This window comes from Crassostrea angulata, chromosome 3 (assembly GCF_025612915.1).
Source record: "Crassostrea angulata isolate pt1a10 chromosome 3, ASM2561291v2, whole genome shotgun sequence".
Taxonomy (NCBI): domain Eukaryota; kingdom Metazoa; phylum Mollusca; class Bivalvia; order Ostreida; family Ostreidae; genus Magallana; species Magallana angulata.
The window spans coordinates 40,333,252-40,349,699 of record NC_069113.1 but is presented as its reverse complement, the minus strand read 5'-3'; the positions used below and the strand labels follow the sequence as shown (position 1 = coordinate 40,349,699).

At 32.6% G+C, this 16,448-nt stretch overlaps 1 protein-coding gene across 2 annotated transcripts; it reads left to right on the top strand.

The window, feature by feature from the left end:
* The first annotated feature begins 26 nt into the window (after positions 1–26).
* On the top strand, positions 27–15,478 carry LOC128176370 (DDB1- and CUL4-associated factor 15-like). 2 transcript variants are annotated; one of them, XM_052842640.1, is made up of 13 exons: positions 27–177; positions 569–687; positions 5,610–5,760; positions 6,275–6,381; positions 7,214–7,314; positions 7,473–8,579; positions 9,163–9,260; positions 10,388–10,513; positions 10,727–10,818; positions 10,996–11,054; positions 13,685–13,760; positions 14,215–14,327; positions 14,570–15,478. In XM_052842640.1, exons 1-13 carry the CDS (start codon positions 139–141, stop codon positions 14,623–14,625), a joined length of 2,244 nt encoding a protein of 747 aa, XP_052698600.1. In that variant the 5' UTR covers positions 27–138; the 3' UTR covers positions 14,626–15,478. The 2 variants fall into 2 exon arrangements, with proteins under 2 accessions (XP_052698600.1, XP_052698601.1); XM_052842641.1 differs by lacking the exons at positions 27–177; positions 569–687 and adding an exon at positions 4,732–4,895.
* The last annotated feature ends 970 nt before the right edge of the window (positions 15,479–16,448 follow it).

Here is a 16,448-nt window from a genome sequence, read left to right as displayed (position 1 = left end):
GAGGATCTCAATCATATCTGCGTTTACTTTATTTTTATTTTTATCAGAAGGAGATAAGCGCTGTGCTAACAACGACATAACCCGAAAGCGCTCAGACGACAAAAGATTTCTTCAATATGATCATTTAAAGATTAAACGATGGCTTGTAGCATTCTTAAAAAGTTATACAACAGAGAAGTATGCAAAACGTTATATACTTACTTTTGATCCACAGTAAAAAAAAATTTAATCGTGTAATGACTTAGAATTTGTGCGCCTTTAAAATGCACATGTCGCAAAAAATAAATTGCTATAAAACTTTTGATGCTAATGACTTATTCCTTATATTTACCATTCATCTTAATAAGGATACCTTTTTGACGTGTAATTGATTGAAATGGGTAAAAATATATCCATCAACAGCCCAGTCTGTTTGATCATATCAAATTTTAACCTATATTTAAGATTTATCTGGACTGAGATGAAAGACATACCAATTGTCTTTTAAAACCCTCCTCTGAAATTAAAGGCATCAGAGACATAATATTAATTTATACAGTATTAACTTCATCTCTCTTATCTTACTCAGATAAAGGGAACTATTAAACAACATAGAAGGCAGAGACAGTGTCAGTTCTTCAATAAAATCCCAACAAGATTATGCTTCAGATTACCATCCCTTGTTTCTGAGGAGGCACTTGAAGAAGGGTGAGAAGAATCAAATTAAACTTGTCATAAAGAAAAATAATTTTGTTTTACATCTTTGTATGTTTGAGATATTTCTTCTTCAGCATTACATGTATAAAGCCATGCAGAGAGCTATAACATAATGTCATATAAAATTGATTGAATTAAAACATGTGAAGCAAATTCATGTTCAGCCATCGTCAGAACCTACAGGTTTTCTATCTGATATGCTGCTATCAACTTTGAAAGCAGTGTAACGGATAGAAAACCTGTGGGTTCTGATGTAGATGTTCAGCACAAAGGAAACTTCTAAATTTGTGAACTCATTACCAATGAATCAGGGATTTTTTGTTTTTGTGTTAATTTTAGCAAGGATAGACATTAACTTTTAAATTCACTTGCCCTTTGGGCAAGTGAACTCAAATTTTGACATGCCCGAATCTTAAACTTGGTTGCGCGAATTTAGTAAGAAGAAAAAGTTAAACACACTGTAAATCAATTTTATTGATATAAACAAGTAGTAATATGCCAATAATGTTATTCTACAGCACATAGGCAAGTGGATCTTGATAATCAGTTTTCCAAGAATCAACAAATCCCCGTTTTCTTTTAAGTTCGTATTTTTTTTATTTTCAGTAGACTCTTTTGATTCTTTTGATTTACTTTAATTTTGTTCCCCCAATACATTTAAAAAGAGAAGACTACGATGCCATGACGTTTAATAAAACTGAACTATCTCCGTTTCCATCAACACACGTGTTTGTGAAATAATTAAGTCATACGACAAATGCATTCATAATATCGTGACATGCACATGGTTTGGCTCTATATCGTGACCGCACATACCGTAATAATTATGAAAAAAAAACTGTCATCGAGCACATGGATATAAATTCGCGCGATCTGTAAATCAATGTTACAAGAATGTCCTATGGAACAACTTACCTAAAGTTAAACGCTGAAGTAACAAAAGACTGAAGAGTTCCAATTCGGAAAGGATGTTTTTTTTTTTTTTTATAATTTATTGTTTTTGTTCCATACATACTAGTACTAATGTTGACATTATTAAATTCAGTTTTTATAAATTTTATACACATGCATACTCACTCACACACAAGTATAATTACATACATTTTTCAATATTAGTGGTAAATGGTTACTTTGCTTCCAAAAAAAAAATAAAAAACCAAAAAAAAATAAAAAACCAAAAAATAAATAACAAATAATAATACGAATAGTAATAATCATAATATCATAAACTAATCTAAAATGTTTTTCCATGTAAGCCACAATTTTTCAAAATTGCGCAGCTTTTGATTTTGGATAGCAGCATATCTTTCTACATGGTATTTTATTCTTAAATGACTGAGTAATCCAAGAAAATTTGGCATTTTGTTTTGCATTAAGGATATAAAAATATATTGTTTAACATATAGAATTATGAAGTTTATAACCCTGTTATTGTTTGACAATGGTAGATCACCGAGAATAACATTCGAAACATTGAAACCAACTCTTTCAGAGGTTTTTCTGTATATATGAAGACTTAAATCACTCCAGAGTGTTTGTACTTTATCACAAGCAATGAAAACATGTATTATTGTTTCAACATTTTCCATACAAAAACCACAACAATCAGAAGTTTTAATGTTAATTTTCTTAAGGTATTTTCCAACAGGAACAATTCTATGTAAGATTCGAAATTGTAACCACTGGGCAGAAGAATCACTAGTGGTTTTATAACAAATTTTAAAAACATCTTGCACTGATATTGTGTCTACTCCATATGGCCTAAGCTCTGCCTCCCACTTGCTGATTGAGGTTGGAATAGCCTCATTTTTATTCAAGAAATTATAAAAGATTTTTGAGCATTTTTCAGAAGATATGAGAGGTTCAAAAAATAAAGGTACATATGGATTAGGAAGTCTTTTGAAAGAAGACCTATCTATTAACAATGATTTCAAATATTTTGAAATAGCTGTAACAATGCTATTGTATTGCATCACACAACTATCAGATAGATTGTATGTGTTTTTAAGAACTCCAAAGTCTAAAAGATTACAATCATCATCAAAAAAATCTTGCACAACCTTTATTCCCTTTTCATACCAGGATTTAAAAAAAACTGGTTTGTTGTTAACTTTTATATTAGAGTTATACCACACTGGAATATAATGAAATTTGTTTTTAAAGTGCGGAGAGTAAGTAAAAGATTTCATATAACATGACCAAGCAATCAAAACATCTTTCCAAAAGGCGTTATTTTCTTTTAACAAACAATCAAACACAAAACTATCTCCAAAATCATACAATTTCTGTAAAATATCATCTCCATTGAGAGCATAGAAAATATCCATCCATGGTTTATGTGAGCAAGTTAACCTTTTAATCCATGTACATTTAAGTGATGTAATAAAACTTCTAACATCTACCATTTTCATACCACCTGACAAGTAGTCTTGTGTTATAAGAGACCTTTTAACTTTGTCTGTTTTGGATTTCCATAGAAACTCAAAAAAGGCTTTGCATATAAATGCTACAATCTCCTTTTTGGGAGTAGGAAGCGATATAAATAAATGATTTAGTTTTGGAATTAACAAACTCTTAATGACAGTGACACGACCAATTGGAGTAAGAATTCTTCTTTTCCATTGTTCCATAAGTGCAATGATTTTTGGAATCTGATTACCAAAATTAATATCAACAATTTCAGAAAGTTCAACGGAAAATTGGAAACCTAATAAATTAAAAGATGTAGATCCCCAGTCTAATTTCCATCTGGTATGATGAAACACTTGATCAGAGAATTTTTTTGAACCAATCCACACAATTTTTGTCTTAGATGTATTAATTTTAAGTCCTGAAAAGCTGGAGTAAAAATCTATAGTTTCTAATGCTTCGAACAAGGCTTTTGATGAACCATCAAGGGCTAACAAAGTGTCGTCTGCATACTGTGATATTATATGTTCTTTATTATGAACAAAAATGCCCTTAATATCATTGTTTTGCTTTATAAGAATTGAAAGGATTTCTGCACATATAATGAATAAATATGGAGCAACAGGATCTCCTTGTCTACAACCCCTTTGTATGTCAAATTGTTCTGATAAAAACCCACTTTGTAAAATGCAGGCACGGAAATTTGTGTTTAAAATTTTTATCCACTGGATAATATATTCTCCAAACCCAAAATAACTTAAAACTTTATAAATAAATGACCATGACATAGAGTCAAAGGCTTTTTCGAAATCAATGAGGACCAAAAGCCCTGGAATTTCATGTATCTCTGTGTACGACATCAGATCATAAACAAAGCGAGTATTTTCCCCTATGTATCTACCTTTTATGAAACCAGATTGTGTATTTGAAATAATAATGTCCAAAACTTGTTTGATTCTAAAGCTTAGGCAACCAGATATGATCTTGTAGAGAACATTTAAAAGGGTTATTGGTCGCCAGTTCTTTAGAAACTGTCTTGGTTTGTCCCCTTTTGGCAAACATGAAATTATTCCAAGTCTTTGAGAGATAGGAAGCTCTTTTTTAAGAAAAATACAGTTAATAGCTCTAACAACATAATTTCTAATATCACTCCAAAAAAACTTGAAAAATTCTGCGGTATACCCATCACTACCAGGGGACTTATTATTCTTCATGTGCTTTAATACGTTAAGAACTTCTCTTTCCTCAATGTCTTTCTCCAGACCTTTGGACGTATTTGTATCCATTTTAGGATTATTAGAATTCAAGAACATTTCTTCTAAATTTATATTAACTAAACTTGAATCTGCACTTTTATACAGAGTTTCATAATATATCTTAACTTCATCTAAAATTTCTGTTTGTTCATATATAGTGCCAGTACCCTCTAATTCAATTTTTTTTATTGTTTTATTTAAATAATTCCTAGATTCTAAATTACAGAAATATTTTGATGGTTTTTCACCCTCTTCTATCCAGCGAGCTCGGGACCTTATCATGTGGCCTAGTAACTTTTCTTTTCTAATACTCTCGAGTTCCTTTTTTTTTTCATCTAATTTATTTAAATCAATGAAAGCATTCGGAAAGGATGTTGATTTTATGATAAAAATTATTTGTAACCAAAACAAAAGACGTACTTCTAATCAGAAATTTTACTTGCCAGATCGGACAAGTCTAACCAGAGTTTCACTTGCCCGAATAGAGATTTTACTTGTCCCGGGCAATCGGGCAACCGTTAATGTCGATCCCTGGTTAGGGAATGGTTTTATTATCATAATCATACAGTGAAAACACTCCATTTTTTTAGTATCTTCATTTCTATTCCTGCATAGACATCTAGCATGCAATCTATAGGTACAAACTGGGTACATGGGTTATGAAAAGCATGGAACCCTCTACCAGGATCATGAAATTCATTGGCCCTGAGTGTTAAAATCTGATGCTAGGGAGAGGTCCTTTGATCAGTAGTGAAAACTTTTCAATTTTTTTCCTAAATCAGATTCTGCTGTGTAATGGAAACTTGGTTATGTATGGGACAACTTTTCACAAGTACATGTACAAGGCATATCAACTACCACACACCCAACCTCAATCTTTTTCATGAATAATAACCTTATTATTCTTCAGAATCCCCACTTACCACATACATATTCATATTTTTGGAATATGCATTATAACTTATTTAATAATACAGTGCCTTCTAGGGTAGTACACCCCACCCCTTGTTGATGTCTCGTGCAGTTAATCATTTCCTTAATTCTCATATCTGCTACATATCTGCTTACATAACATTATATCTTTCATCTAAACATTAAATAAATGATGCACTTGAAAGCATTACAATAATGAATTACTAATCAACATGATCCTTCATAAAGATATTATAACCATGTGACTGCTAGGACCCATGGGCCTCTCATTAATACATGTAGTATAGTATTTGAAATAATCCATTTCTTTTTCAGGCATGTGTTTCTGGGTTTTACAAAATGTGGCCAGTTTGTGGTGTCCTACACCTGTACTATGGATGCTGATCACCAGTCGGTCCTTCCTGTGTGTACTTATGAGTACAGACTACAATGGTGGTGGTTTGTACCCAACCAGCCACTAAAAAAGGTATATACAAATACCATGTTACCCGTAAGTACTGTAGAAAACATTGTTTTAACCTCACTTAAAAGTTTTTAGAAGATAAAACTGGGCAAAATTAAAGATAATATTTTATCTTTTTAAAACTAATAAGTAATGTTACTGATGCATTTGATAGAGGTTTTCAAGTTTTATAAAGCAATATTATATAAACACAAAGGTAAAATAACCTTTTTCTCTATTAAAGTTGCTACTTATCACTTTCTTAAACTTGGTCTTCTATCAAATTTTGATAATGCAAGAATTTAGGGAATATTCATATTGTACTAATTAGTATGTTAATCTTTATATTATATTGATGCTTAATTTATTTAATAAAGTATATGTATCACTAAATTGGAATTTTTAAGGCTAATTTGTTATTAAAATTGATGATCAAAATGATAGTTAAATAATGTATCAGATTATGTACCATGGACCAGTTTATACAAAAATTCAATCAATGAATAATCTACTAAACATCAGACACCTGTTGTTGAAGGTGTCCGAGGTGAAGCTGTTTGGGGAGGAGGAGCTGACAGTGGACCTGTACATCTCATTCTGTGAGTGGCCCTCTGACCACACTAAGGTTCTGATATTTGGACACAGGTATGATTCAAAGAAGAAGGTACATGCAGTTTCTTTTAATATTTGCCTTAAAATTCAAAAGTTGTGGAAATCTCCTGAAAATACACATACATGTATAATATCTTGAACATGTGTGTATATAAAATGCCAAGTTATACACTTATATCTTGTTTCAAAAAATAATTATGACTTCAACATTTTGGCACATTTCTGTGATTAAGTCAAAAATGGTGAAAAATGGCACATTTTCTCATAGCTTTTTGAAGAGGAAAATGTGTCCACAGCCGTCGCCCACAACAAAATTAATATGTTTTATGTGTTTTAACATGATAAAGTTATAATGTGAGTTTCATCGTGGGTGGTGGCTGCGGACATAGTTTTCTGTTAAAAAATCCACAAAGGAATTGGTGTCTTCTGCTCAGTTTTATGAAAATTGCGGGCAAATGCACTGTTTGTGACGTCACAATTACCCTTGTGAAAGTCTAATCAGGTAACTATTTATAGACTCTTAGTTTATGGGTATATTTGTGTAGATAAATGTTTCATTTCCATTTTTGTTGATACTTTTAAAAATCACTCTAAAACATGGCAAAATATGACTGAAACTGTACCTAGTTCTTAGGTTTGCTTACACCTTTTGTATATATTTTTTTGAAATCCGCACTTTTAATTGTTCCCCTTTTTACAAAACTTAATTTATTTTATTTACATGTGTATGAGTCTGGTTTTTGCAAAAACATGGAGATTTTACACTTGTACCTATATGTATTTATATATATTTTAAAGAGTAGACAAATGGTAAATATTTCAATGCATGATTTCTACTGCAGATGCAATTTTTTTATACTTTCAGTCTCCCAAGCCAAACCCAAGATGGATGTTCCTCATGTTACATGACAATAACATCAGTACCTCCTCTACAGCAATGTGAATTTTGTCAAGTGATATCATCAGGTATATACAGAAAGAAAACTCTCATAGACTTTTTTCCGCCCCCTTGTGAACTTATGAATTCACAGAATAACCAGTGCATTGTATTAATGAAAATAACAATTTTTATCTTGTTTTCAACAAGCATTTGCATTTTTAAGACATTTGGTTTTATATTTCAGATGAAGATAAAAAGCAGAAGCCAATAAAAATTCCATGCATGAAGCATGCTTTTTCAGTTCATACAAAGTTTGAGTTAACACCACCTTTCCCACCTTTTGGACCAAGAACACAATTGAAAATAGATGGTGTTGTTGTGATAAACACAGGGGATTCCATCGTAGCTCTGACAGTCAATGTGGATGGCTTTGATGAAGAAGAATCAACCTCCTCCATAGCATTAACAGAAGTTTCAGTTCTAATTGACAATCAAAACAAGGACCAGTATTTGGAGAATCCAAAACTAGAGAGTCTTAAGCAGTATTCTAGAGGACCAGTTTCCCCCACATTGTGTGACTGTCGCCGTAAATATTTGGATGCCACACTTTGTCCTTCGCCACATTCTATGGATTTAATGGATGAGAGTCAAAAGGAGAATATGGATGGTGGCTTGTTAAAAGAGTACACTCGTCAGCGTTCTCCGAGAGGTAGCTTTGTGGAGGGGCCGAAATTATGCAAGCATGCTGGGTCTCTAGTGCCTTCCTCCCAAGACTGGTTGGACAATATTCATGTGAATACAGATACCTCACAAAATGCAGATGTGCTCACTCAAAATAATTCTGTGATGCAAGAAGTTCATGAAAGTGGATCTCAAGTTCACACGATTGACAAGGATAATTCTCCACTGGAAACTATCAAGTGCCTTAGGTCACCCTCAAAGTGTGATACCAGTGAGTTGTCCAGATGTAACTCTGCTTTGACAAACATGTCCCAGAAGTCCACCCCACCCAATGAAGCTTCAGACAATGCAAGATGTCCCTCACCCACCCAGCCGGCTAACTGTCGATCCCCAGGCCCAGTCAAGTCCCCTGGGCCCTTATACAGCCCAGTATGTAGCCCACTTCAGCCCAGTCCCATGTGCAACAACTGTCTTTTTGGGAACAAAAATCCGGCCCCTTCTCAGCGATCTTTTTTCTCTCCCTCCAACAGTGGTACCAGTACCACTAGTACCAGTAAGAGTGCAGAGAGTGTGTACTTACAGGTCAACGAGACCAGGACGGTCACCTACACTGTCAGGAAGTTCTCCCACACCCTGCAGAGTGGAAATCAATCCCCCGGCATTGTAGAAGGTAACATGATAAACATCAGATATTCTGGTTTTACATTTTGTCACTTTATTTGTTTACTTGAATCACTGATTGATGGGTTTTTAAGGTAATAAAGCAATAAAACCAAGTGATTAAACATACTGCAGATATACTAGTATGTACATACATTAGCTCACTCAAAATTTAACAGAATTACCCTATTAAACAGATTACATGTAGTTTGATCATGAATTATTGCATATAATTTATAAAACCAAGCTTCTATTTTTATTATTTGTTTAAACCATGTATCAGCATGTGCGAACTTGACAAGAAGCAGTGCAAAATGTGTCATTACCGGTATATTATATTTACTGCAGCTTAAGTAAGTACTGGTACACTTGTATGTATACAAATATTAGTTATACATGTATATGTATCAATAAAAAGTGGGTGAGTGATGAAAATAATTATTTTCTCAGAAAAAGTGCATTGCCATGTCTTCTTTCTACCAATATTTTTATTAACCAAAAATGTATCTACCGTATGAAAAAAAAATTGAATTGTGCAAGTGAGTTTGGTTTCTAACATTGATTCATCAAAGTCACATGCTGTCTGGTTTCAGAGGACTTTGATCTTGCCTACAGAAGTATACTGCCTCTAGAAGTGTATGGTGACAAAGATAAGCCATTCTCTCCTGCTCATTGCAGAGAGGCATTGCAGGTACATGGTTTACTAATCCAAGAATGATAAATCCACAGTTTCTTTAATCCAAGGTTTCTTCTGGTACCACAAATGTAATGCAAACTGAAAAGGACAAAACTTTCAAAATGGTTTTTAACCAGGTTTTCCAACGGAAAAATCCGGTTATTAAAATGGTGAAAATGGCGGGGGGGGGGGGCGGATGGGCGGGCGGGCAGCTGCCAAAAGGTTACCCTCATTGTACGGATAACTCCTCCTACAGTTTTCAAGATAGGAAGTTGTTCTTTTGCAGATCAATTGTACATATATCAGAGGTGTGCATATTGCTAGGATTTTGATTTCTGATAATTTATCGAAAAAATACCAGCTTTTGAACTTAGTCATTTTTTGGCAAAATATTGCATATAGGGTACCCTCATTGTACGGATAACTTTTCCTACAGTTCTCAAGATAGGAAGTTGTTCTTTTGCAGATCAATTGTACATATATCAGAGGTGTGCATATTGCTAGAATTTTGATTTCCGATAATTTATCGAAAAAATACCAGCTTTTGAACTTAGTCTTTTTTTGGCAAAATATTGCATATAGGGTACCCTCATTGTATGGATAACTTTTCCTACAGTTCTCAAGATAGGAAGTTGTTCTTTTGCAAATCAATTGTACATATATCAGAGGTGTGCATATTGCTAGGATTTTGATTTCCGATAATTTATGAAAAAAATACCAGCTTTTGAACTTAGTCATTTTTTGGCAAAATATTGCATATAGGGTACCCTCATTGTATGGATAACTTTTCCTACAGTTCTCAAGATAGGAAGTTGTTCTTTTGCAGATCAATTGTACATGTATCAGAGGTGTGCATATTGCTAGGATTTTGATTTCCGATAATTTATGAAAAAAATACTAGCTTTTCAATTAGTCATTTTTTGGCAAAATGTTGCATATACATGTAGGGTACTCCATTTCACTGGATAAGGGTTGACATGGATTATGGATACAGTTTACATAAAAGAAAACCCGGTTTGCTGTCACATTGACAGCTTTTCACTTGTTGTTTTTTACTTTGAAAAATTATGAAAATACCAATGAATTTTAGTTTTGAGTTTTTTACTGTTTGATATCAGAGTGAAATTGTTCTTTTTTTTAAGGAATGTGTTCGTGTGACCCAGATGACATTTGATGTTGAGCATTATCTAGAGGAAGTCATCGGCCATTTTGCTGACTGGGGACACAGATACATTGCTTTCACTAACTATGACCTGCAGATCTTAGATGTGAGATATCTAAATATCCCGTTTATTATAGTAGCTTATCAAAATGCTGATAAGTAATGTAATACATGTACTAATTTCAGTAATTGAAATGCAGTAATGCTATAGCAGTTCCTCAATTTATTGCATATATTTCTCTTGCATATCATGATAAAGATTGGTGACTTGTCAATCTTAATTGAGGATGACTTCAATGATTTAAATCAACATTTTTAGGTATGTGCGGAAAGTACAACAGTGATTGGGAAGGTGTTTGCACTCATCCATGCCAAAGAAGAATCAGATGCTAGTAGGAAAATCAAACGCGGGTGCGTCAGTTTTGGAATTTTTAATTTTTGGAAGAACAATTAATACCTATGATTTGACCACTGTATGTCATAACAATGGAAAAGTGATTTGTTTTATGGCATATTAAATCTTGTATGTTAAATAAATGATCAATCCTGGTACTTAAAAAATCAATTTTCTTTTGTTTGATATTGTAGTAAAAATGCCATCAGAAGATACCAGACTAGCTTCTGTTTTGCTTGGAATCTTTCAACAGGTATGCATTTCATAACATAGTTTAAAAAAAAAAGTTTAATGTTAACATCTGAAATTATTGCACTTTTCTGAAAGACAGTTTTTGTTTGAATTTTTATTTACGTATCATTAGACGGAGGCTCTCTGAGCCTCCTCTATTGCTACCGGTCAGCTCACATGTGACGTCGATAGTGGATTTGACGGACACCACCTAGCGGCAAAAATTGCAATATTCGTTTGGGATTCATATTTCAGTATTATTATTGAAATAAATATCTTATCTGAAATAACAATAAATAGAACTATACATATTGCGATCAATAAACATAATTTCTCTCGAAAATGTTAGTTTATATGTCAAATTCCAAGTAAGTATGAATATGCATGAGTTTAAGAATAGCAATGGTGTGTAGTCGTTTAGTGGCTATTTATACATTTTATACAGCTTCCTGTCCGTGACGTCAAATAATGAGGATTCCTCAAGAACCATCTTGTATTGACCGAAATATTGAATAATTATAAGATTCAATGGATAAACACGGCGTGGTTCTTAGTCTGTATCGTATATTACTTGCGCATTAATTATCAATTAATCTCCTGTGGAGATATATCTTTCTATGTATAGCTACACTCCCGCCCCCGGCATCGATCCAATAAAATGATTATTTAACAAGTTGAACCACTGCTATGTGAACTTGAGTATTCTCCCAATTAAGTACAGACAACCGTGATCGTAGCATGCCACATTTTAGTTTAGCTTTACTTGGCATGTATACTTTACCTACTATAAGGATAGTGAAACAAATGAATTAAACATATCCAGATTACACCCTTTAATGCAACCCCCCCCCCCCCCCCACACACACACACACACATTTAGTGTGTGCATAGGTAGAGTACCCAGGCCACGTGCTGTGAAGCTTGATTAATCCTGCATTGTCTGGCCAGCGCTGTCGATTTCAAAGTAAGTTGGGAAGTCAGTGTGTTTTTGCAAGCTGATAAGAGAATTTCGCGTGAAAAAAGTGTAAAAACATTTTACAGAATGTACATATTTTCTTTTAAAAGTGAAGTACGGGGTATTACAAGATCTACCGCGGTATATTATTTTAAATTTAGCTTTAAAGAGATATTACAGCGAATTCTCTTCATCTTGGATATTTCCCTTTTTAAACATAGTTAGATAAAAGAATAGAAGTCGTGCATATACAGAAAGATTGAATCTTTTCACAGCCAAAAAAGCTCGCAATTGCGTGTTAAATATTTCTCCGAAATTCTAAATTTATATCTCTAAAATTTTGTTTACACCACATGTAAAATCTGTATAAATTCGTAATATTTTCATCCCTTGCAGAAAGTCACGATGAAATGTTTACAGTTGATGCGCTAAGCTGTTGATCAAAAGGCTGAGCTAGCAATATTTACTTTTTGGACTGCCTGAAATGATGAAATCAACGTTAATTTTGAGCAAAATTGAGCAAAATGAGCTGTAGCGTCTCTTATATATAAGTATTTCATATCCATAACTTTTTGAAATGCTTAGAAATATATCACTCTACAATCGAATCGTACATTCTGCAAAAGGAAAAGAACAACAACTATGCGAGATTGAGATCATGCATGTATTACCTTCATGTAACATTAGGGGTTTTTAAGCATGAACGATTTTTTTTCATATGAAAAAAGTTCACTGTTCAGAAGTTTTTATTGATTATATATCATTGATTTTAGTATATATTGTGAATCATTAGGTATAGTACTAACTAACAAAATATTTTTTGTTTGTAATTTGTTTTTGCATATTCCATAAAAGAGCATGAATTATTAGCAAAGTAGTTTCTGTCCTGTAGTATTTAATATTGCAAACTCTTAATTGATACTCTAAACCTTCTATACCTTAAAATTTGAAGAAAAAAAACCCATTATTATTTTTGGTGGTTGATTTTTATCAACTCTCCTATGCATTTACTCTGGAAAACCGGAAGTAAAATTATTTTTAACTGTGTTTGGACCTAACCACAGATCATCGCCGCTGACAAGACCTTGTTCTCGAAAATAATCGATAGATTCAATGTAATGCATTCTGAAGCATTAAATATTATTATAGTAAAATATTGCTTGGATCCATATAATTTTCCAGAAATATTTACATTACTGAAACATAGTTTGATGGAATTTATTCTATCCTAAAATATTACGCAACATGATTCACATGATTTTTTTCTTAGAATTCTTAAAATTGTCGGAAAAGCCCGAAAATTCATATTATGAAAATATGCGTTATTCAATTACGGATAAGACTCTACTTGGCATGCGAAATTACATATCGTTGATTTTAAGATAAATATCAATCGATGAAATCAACTCCCGTCGGTACTTCAATACTTGGAATTATTAGATTAATCTCCTCCGCAATGACGCCTCCGTCTCTCAGTACTTTCAGTACTTTGATTTTATCTATATCACAGTTTGTGAAATTGATTCTAATGAAAGGACAACCTTTTTCATTGTTAATATGGGACATGGACAACTTTTGTTACATGTATTTAACTAAATCAGTTCCATGCAATTTTGAATCTTTGTTTTTAAATTTTGACAATGATTTTGTTCTATTCTTGTGCTTTTGGTGAGAGTCAAACTTGATTGTCTTTGTAGGAGGGTACGAGACTAAATTCATCGGTGATTTGACAGAGGTTGACGAAGTGGAAATAAGGAGGATTGAAAACACTTGGTATGATGAGTCTTTTTCAAAATTTAAGCCATATTTCTATCTCCCGATGTAAATTCTAGGCAATTGCTACATGTCTGTTACTAGTTTATCAAAATACAACCTGATTACTTTAACTGATCTAACCCTTAGAGAAAGTGAACTGTTTTTAAAAAAAAAAAAAAAGTTTAAATGTGTTAATATGAGTTCTCAAATGCTAGAATATCAGGCTAAGTATTTTTTCTCATTTTAATACCTTAGCTCTGAGACATTTTATTTTTCAAATGTGGGTTTAACACGGGTTATGTATTTTTTCTGCAATGATGCAATTTCAGCCAATCGATAAACGGGGCGTGTAGATTTCAGTCTGGTTGTTTCTATAGACCTATGAATTAACTATAAGTTTCCAGAAGAAATAGAGGAAATAATACTTGGAAGATGTAAATATAACAATTTGAATGTTTTATCATGGCAACAGGAAGGAATGGAAACCTGGCTTTAAAGAGTGTGCCATGCTGAGGCGACAGATGTACATTCCACAGTCCACTCAACGCTACGTCAACGTTCTTTCCAACGAGTCTGTCATTAAAGGTTTGTGGCAAAAATCTCTACTGGAATTTATAAACTTATTCTAAAATCTCTTATTCTCTCATTTGTAGCATCAGAAATATGTTTCTTACTAGTATTTATAAACACAGAGTCAACTCATTATTTATTGAGGTTTTTTACTTTAATTGGATGGCATTGGCTTTGCATCTGCATGAACACGTTTTTGATAATGTACATGTACCGGTATTGATAATGTACATGTGTTTTCTTTCCTCTTTTTACAGGAGAGTCACTGAAGTTCATTATAGCTCCTCAGCATTATGTTGCCCTCTTGATCTGATTTGAAGGAAGACCCATATTTTTATTAGTTTCATACTGAAACTTTTTATCATAAAAGTAAATTGGAAGTACTTGTATAGTGAAATCAAAGGACTGTAAGTAAATGATAGTGTCACTTTTACACCCCCCCCCTTTATCGAACAACATTTTAAAAAGTCTCAGGTGCAAATACATGTTTGTATACATTACATTTGTTTGTTCTTTTGTAGTAAAGTTTAGATAAGATAGATTTTCTACCAATTTTTCATATTTGTTTGCACTCAATAGCGGTAAATGACACTAGAATTCCAATCAGAATGATACAAAGAAATTTTGCCTAACCAAAATTTTCTGAAATCAGTATTGGGTAGGTATGATACATTGTCACTTCTTTGATGAAAATAACATTTGCTCAAACTTGCTGTTAATATTTTCTAGGGACATTAATAAAGAATGATTCGAATAAGCAGTTTTATGCTGAAAGGGCAGGACAATGTCATAATTCTAGATAAAGGGCATTAAATTCAAATTAAGTCATTATTTTAATCGGTCTGTATTACTTTGCAAAGTAAACCTGAATTAAAAAGTCAAGTAAAGATGTTTTAGGGGCAGATTTGCTGCCTTCATTACTTACAGTCCTTTGATTCCACTCAGTGAATCTTGTGCTTTGTGTCAGGTAACAATTTCAATGGTTGTGTCAGTATTATTTGTATACATACAGTCTGATCTTGAGGAAACATGTCAAATCAATGGGTACAATCCTTTATTAACTTTCATGTTAAACAATTCTTATGCAAAAATGTGTTTTTACATTTTTTATGTAATGGTTCCTATGTGTTATTGTTATATGCAAAAATATTAAAAGATAAAAATGATTCAATCTTCTGAAGTTTATTAATATTTTAAACAATTCTATTTCTACAGTTACATGTACAATGTAGATGTTTCAATATTGTTTCAAGTGATATTGCATCATTAAAAACAACCGAAACAAATAAGCAGATTGTATTAATAAAAATTTTGAAAAGAAAAGTGTTAATTAAACGTTTAAAATTTGGAAGCAGCAATGATTTTAAAAATAATACAGTATAAAAATACATTAATTTGATATGGAATTTACAGCTCACCCCGAATATTCTTCAAACTTCTAAGGAAAATCTTTCACAATTTTGTTTTCTTTTAAATAACAGATTCAATTCTTTGAATATGAAAAGAAAATCATGGACAAACAATAAGATATTCAATTCATAGCGATACAACACAGTGTCGTAAAGCGCGAATGACATATATATACATGTAGATTGTGAATTTGGCTTGATTTTCTTTGACGTCACAATGTTCTTTGACGTCATGTCTTTATTTCATTCATCACTAGTTTAAGCTACGTCACAATCATTCTAAGAAGTCATCTTGGAACCGCCGGTTGGTAACTTACTGCCTCGTCAGATTTTACCAATCTTTTTGCGATTTAGATCGTGGTGTATTCATCACAGAGCTTGAAAATTGGTCTAACCATTCATTTAGTGTCGTCATCTGAGAAAATCACCAATAAACATCGGATAGTAGCGGAGATTTAAAAAAGGAGTACAATAAACAAACCCTTGGCCGCATTTATTTGGTAAGTAAAATTTTATTGCTTTCAAAGTGAATACTAGTAAGTCATAGAAATAGTCTTATAAATGCGTATTCTATGTAAATAAATAGTTTTATTTCAGTCGTCTTTTTCAATAATTGTTTCAACGTTGTTACAAATATCTTGCGTTACACGTACACTAATTCACATGAATTGTTATTTATAATGCAAATTAGGTTATATGATTACATATATATAGAAAAACTCGGTTA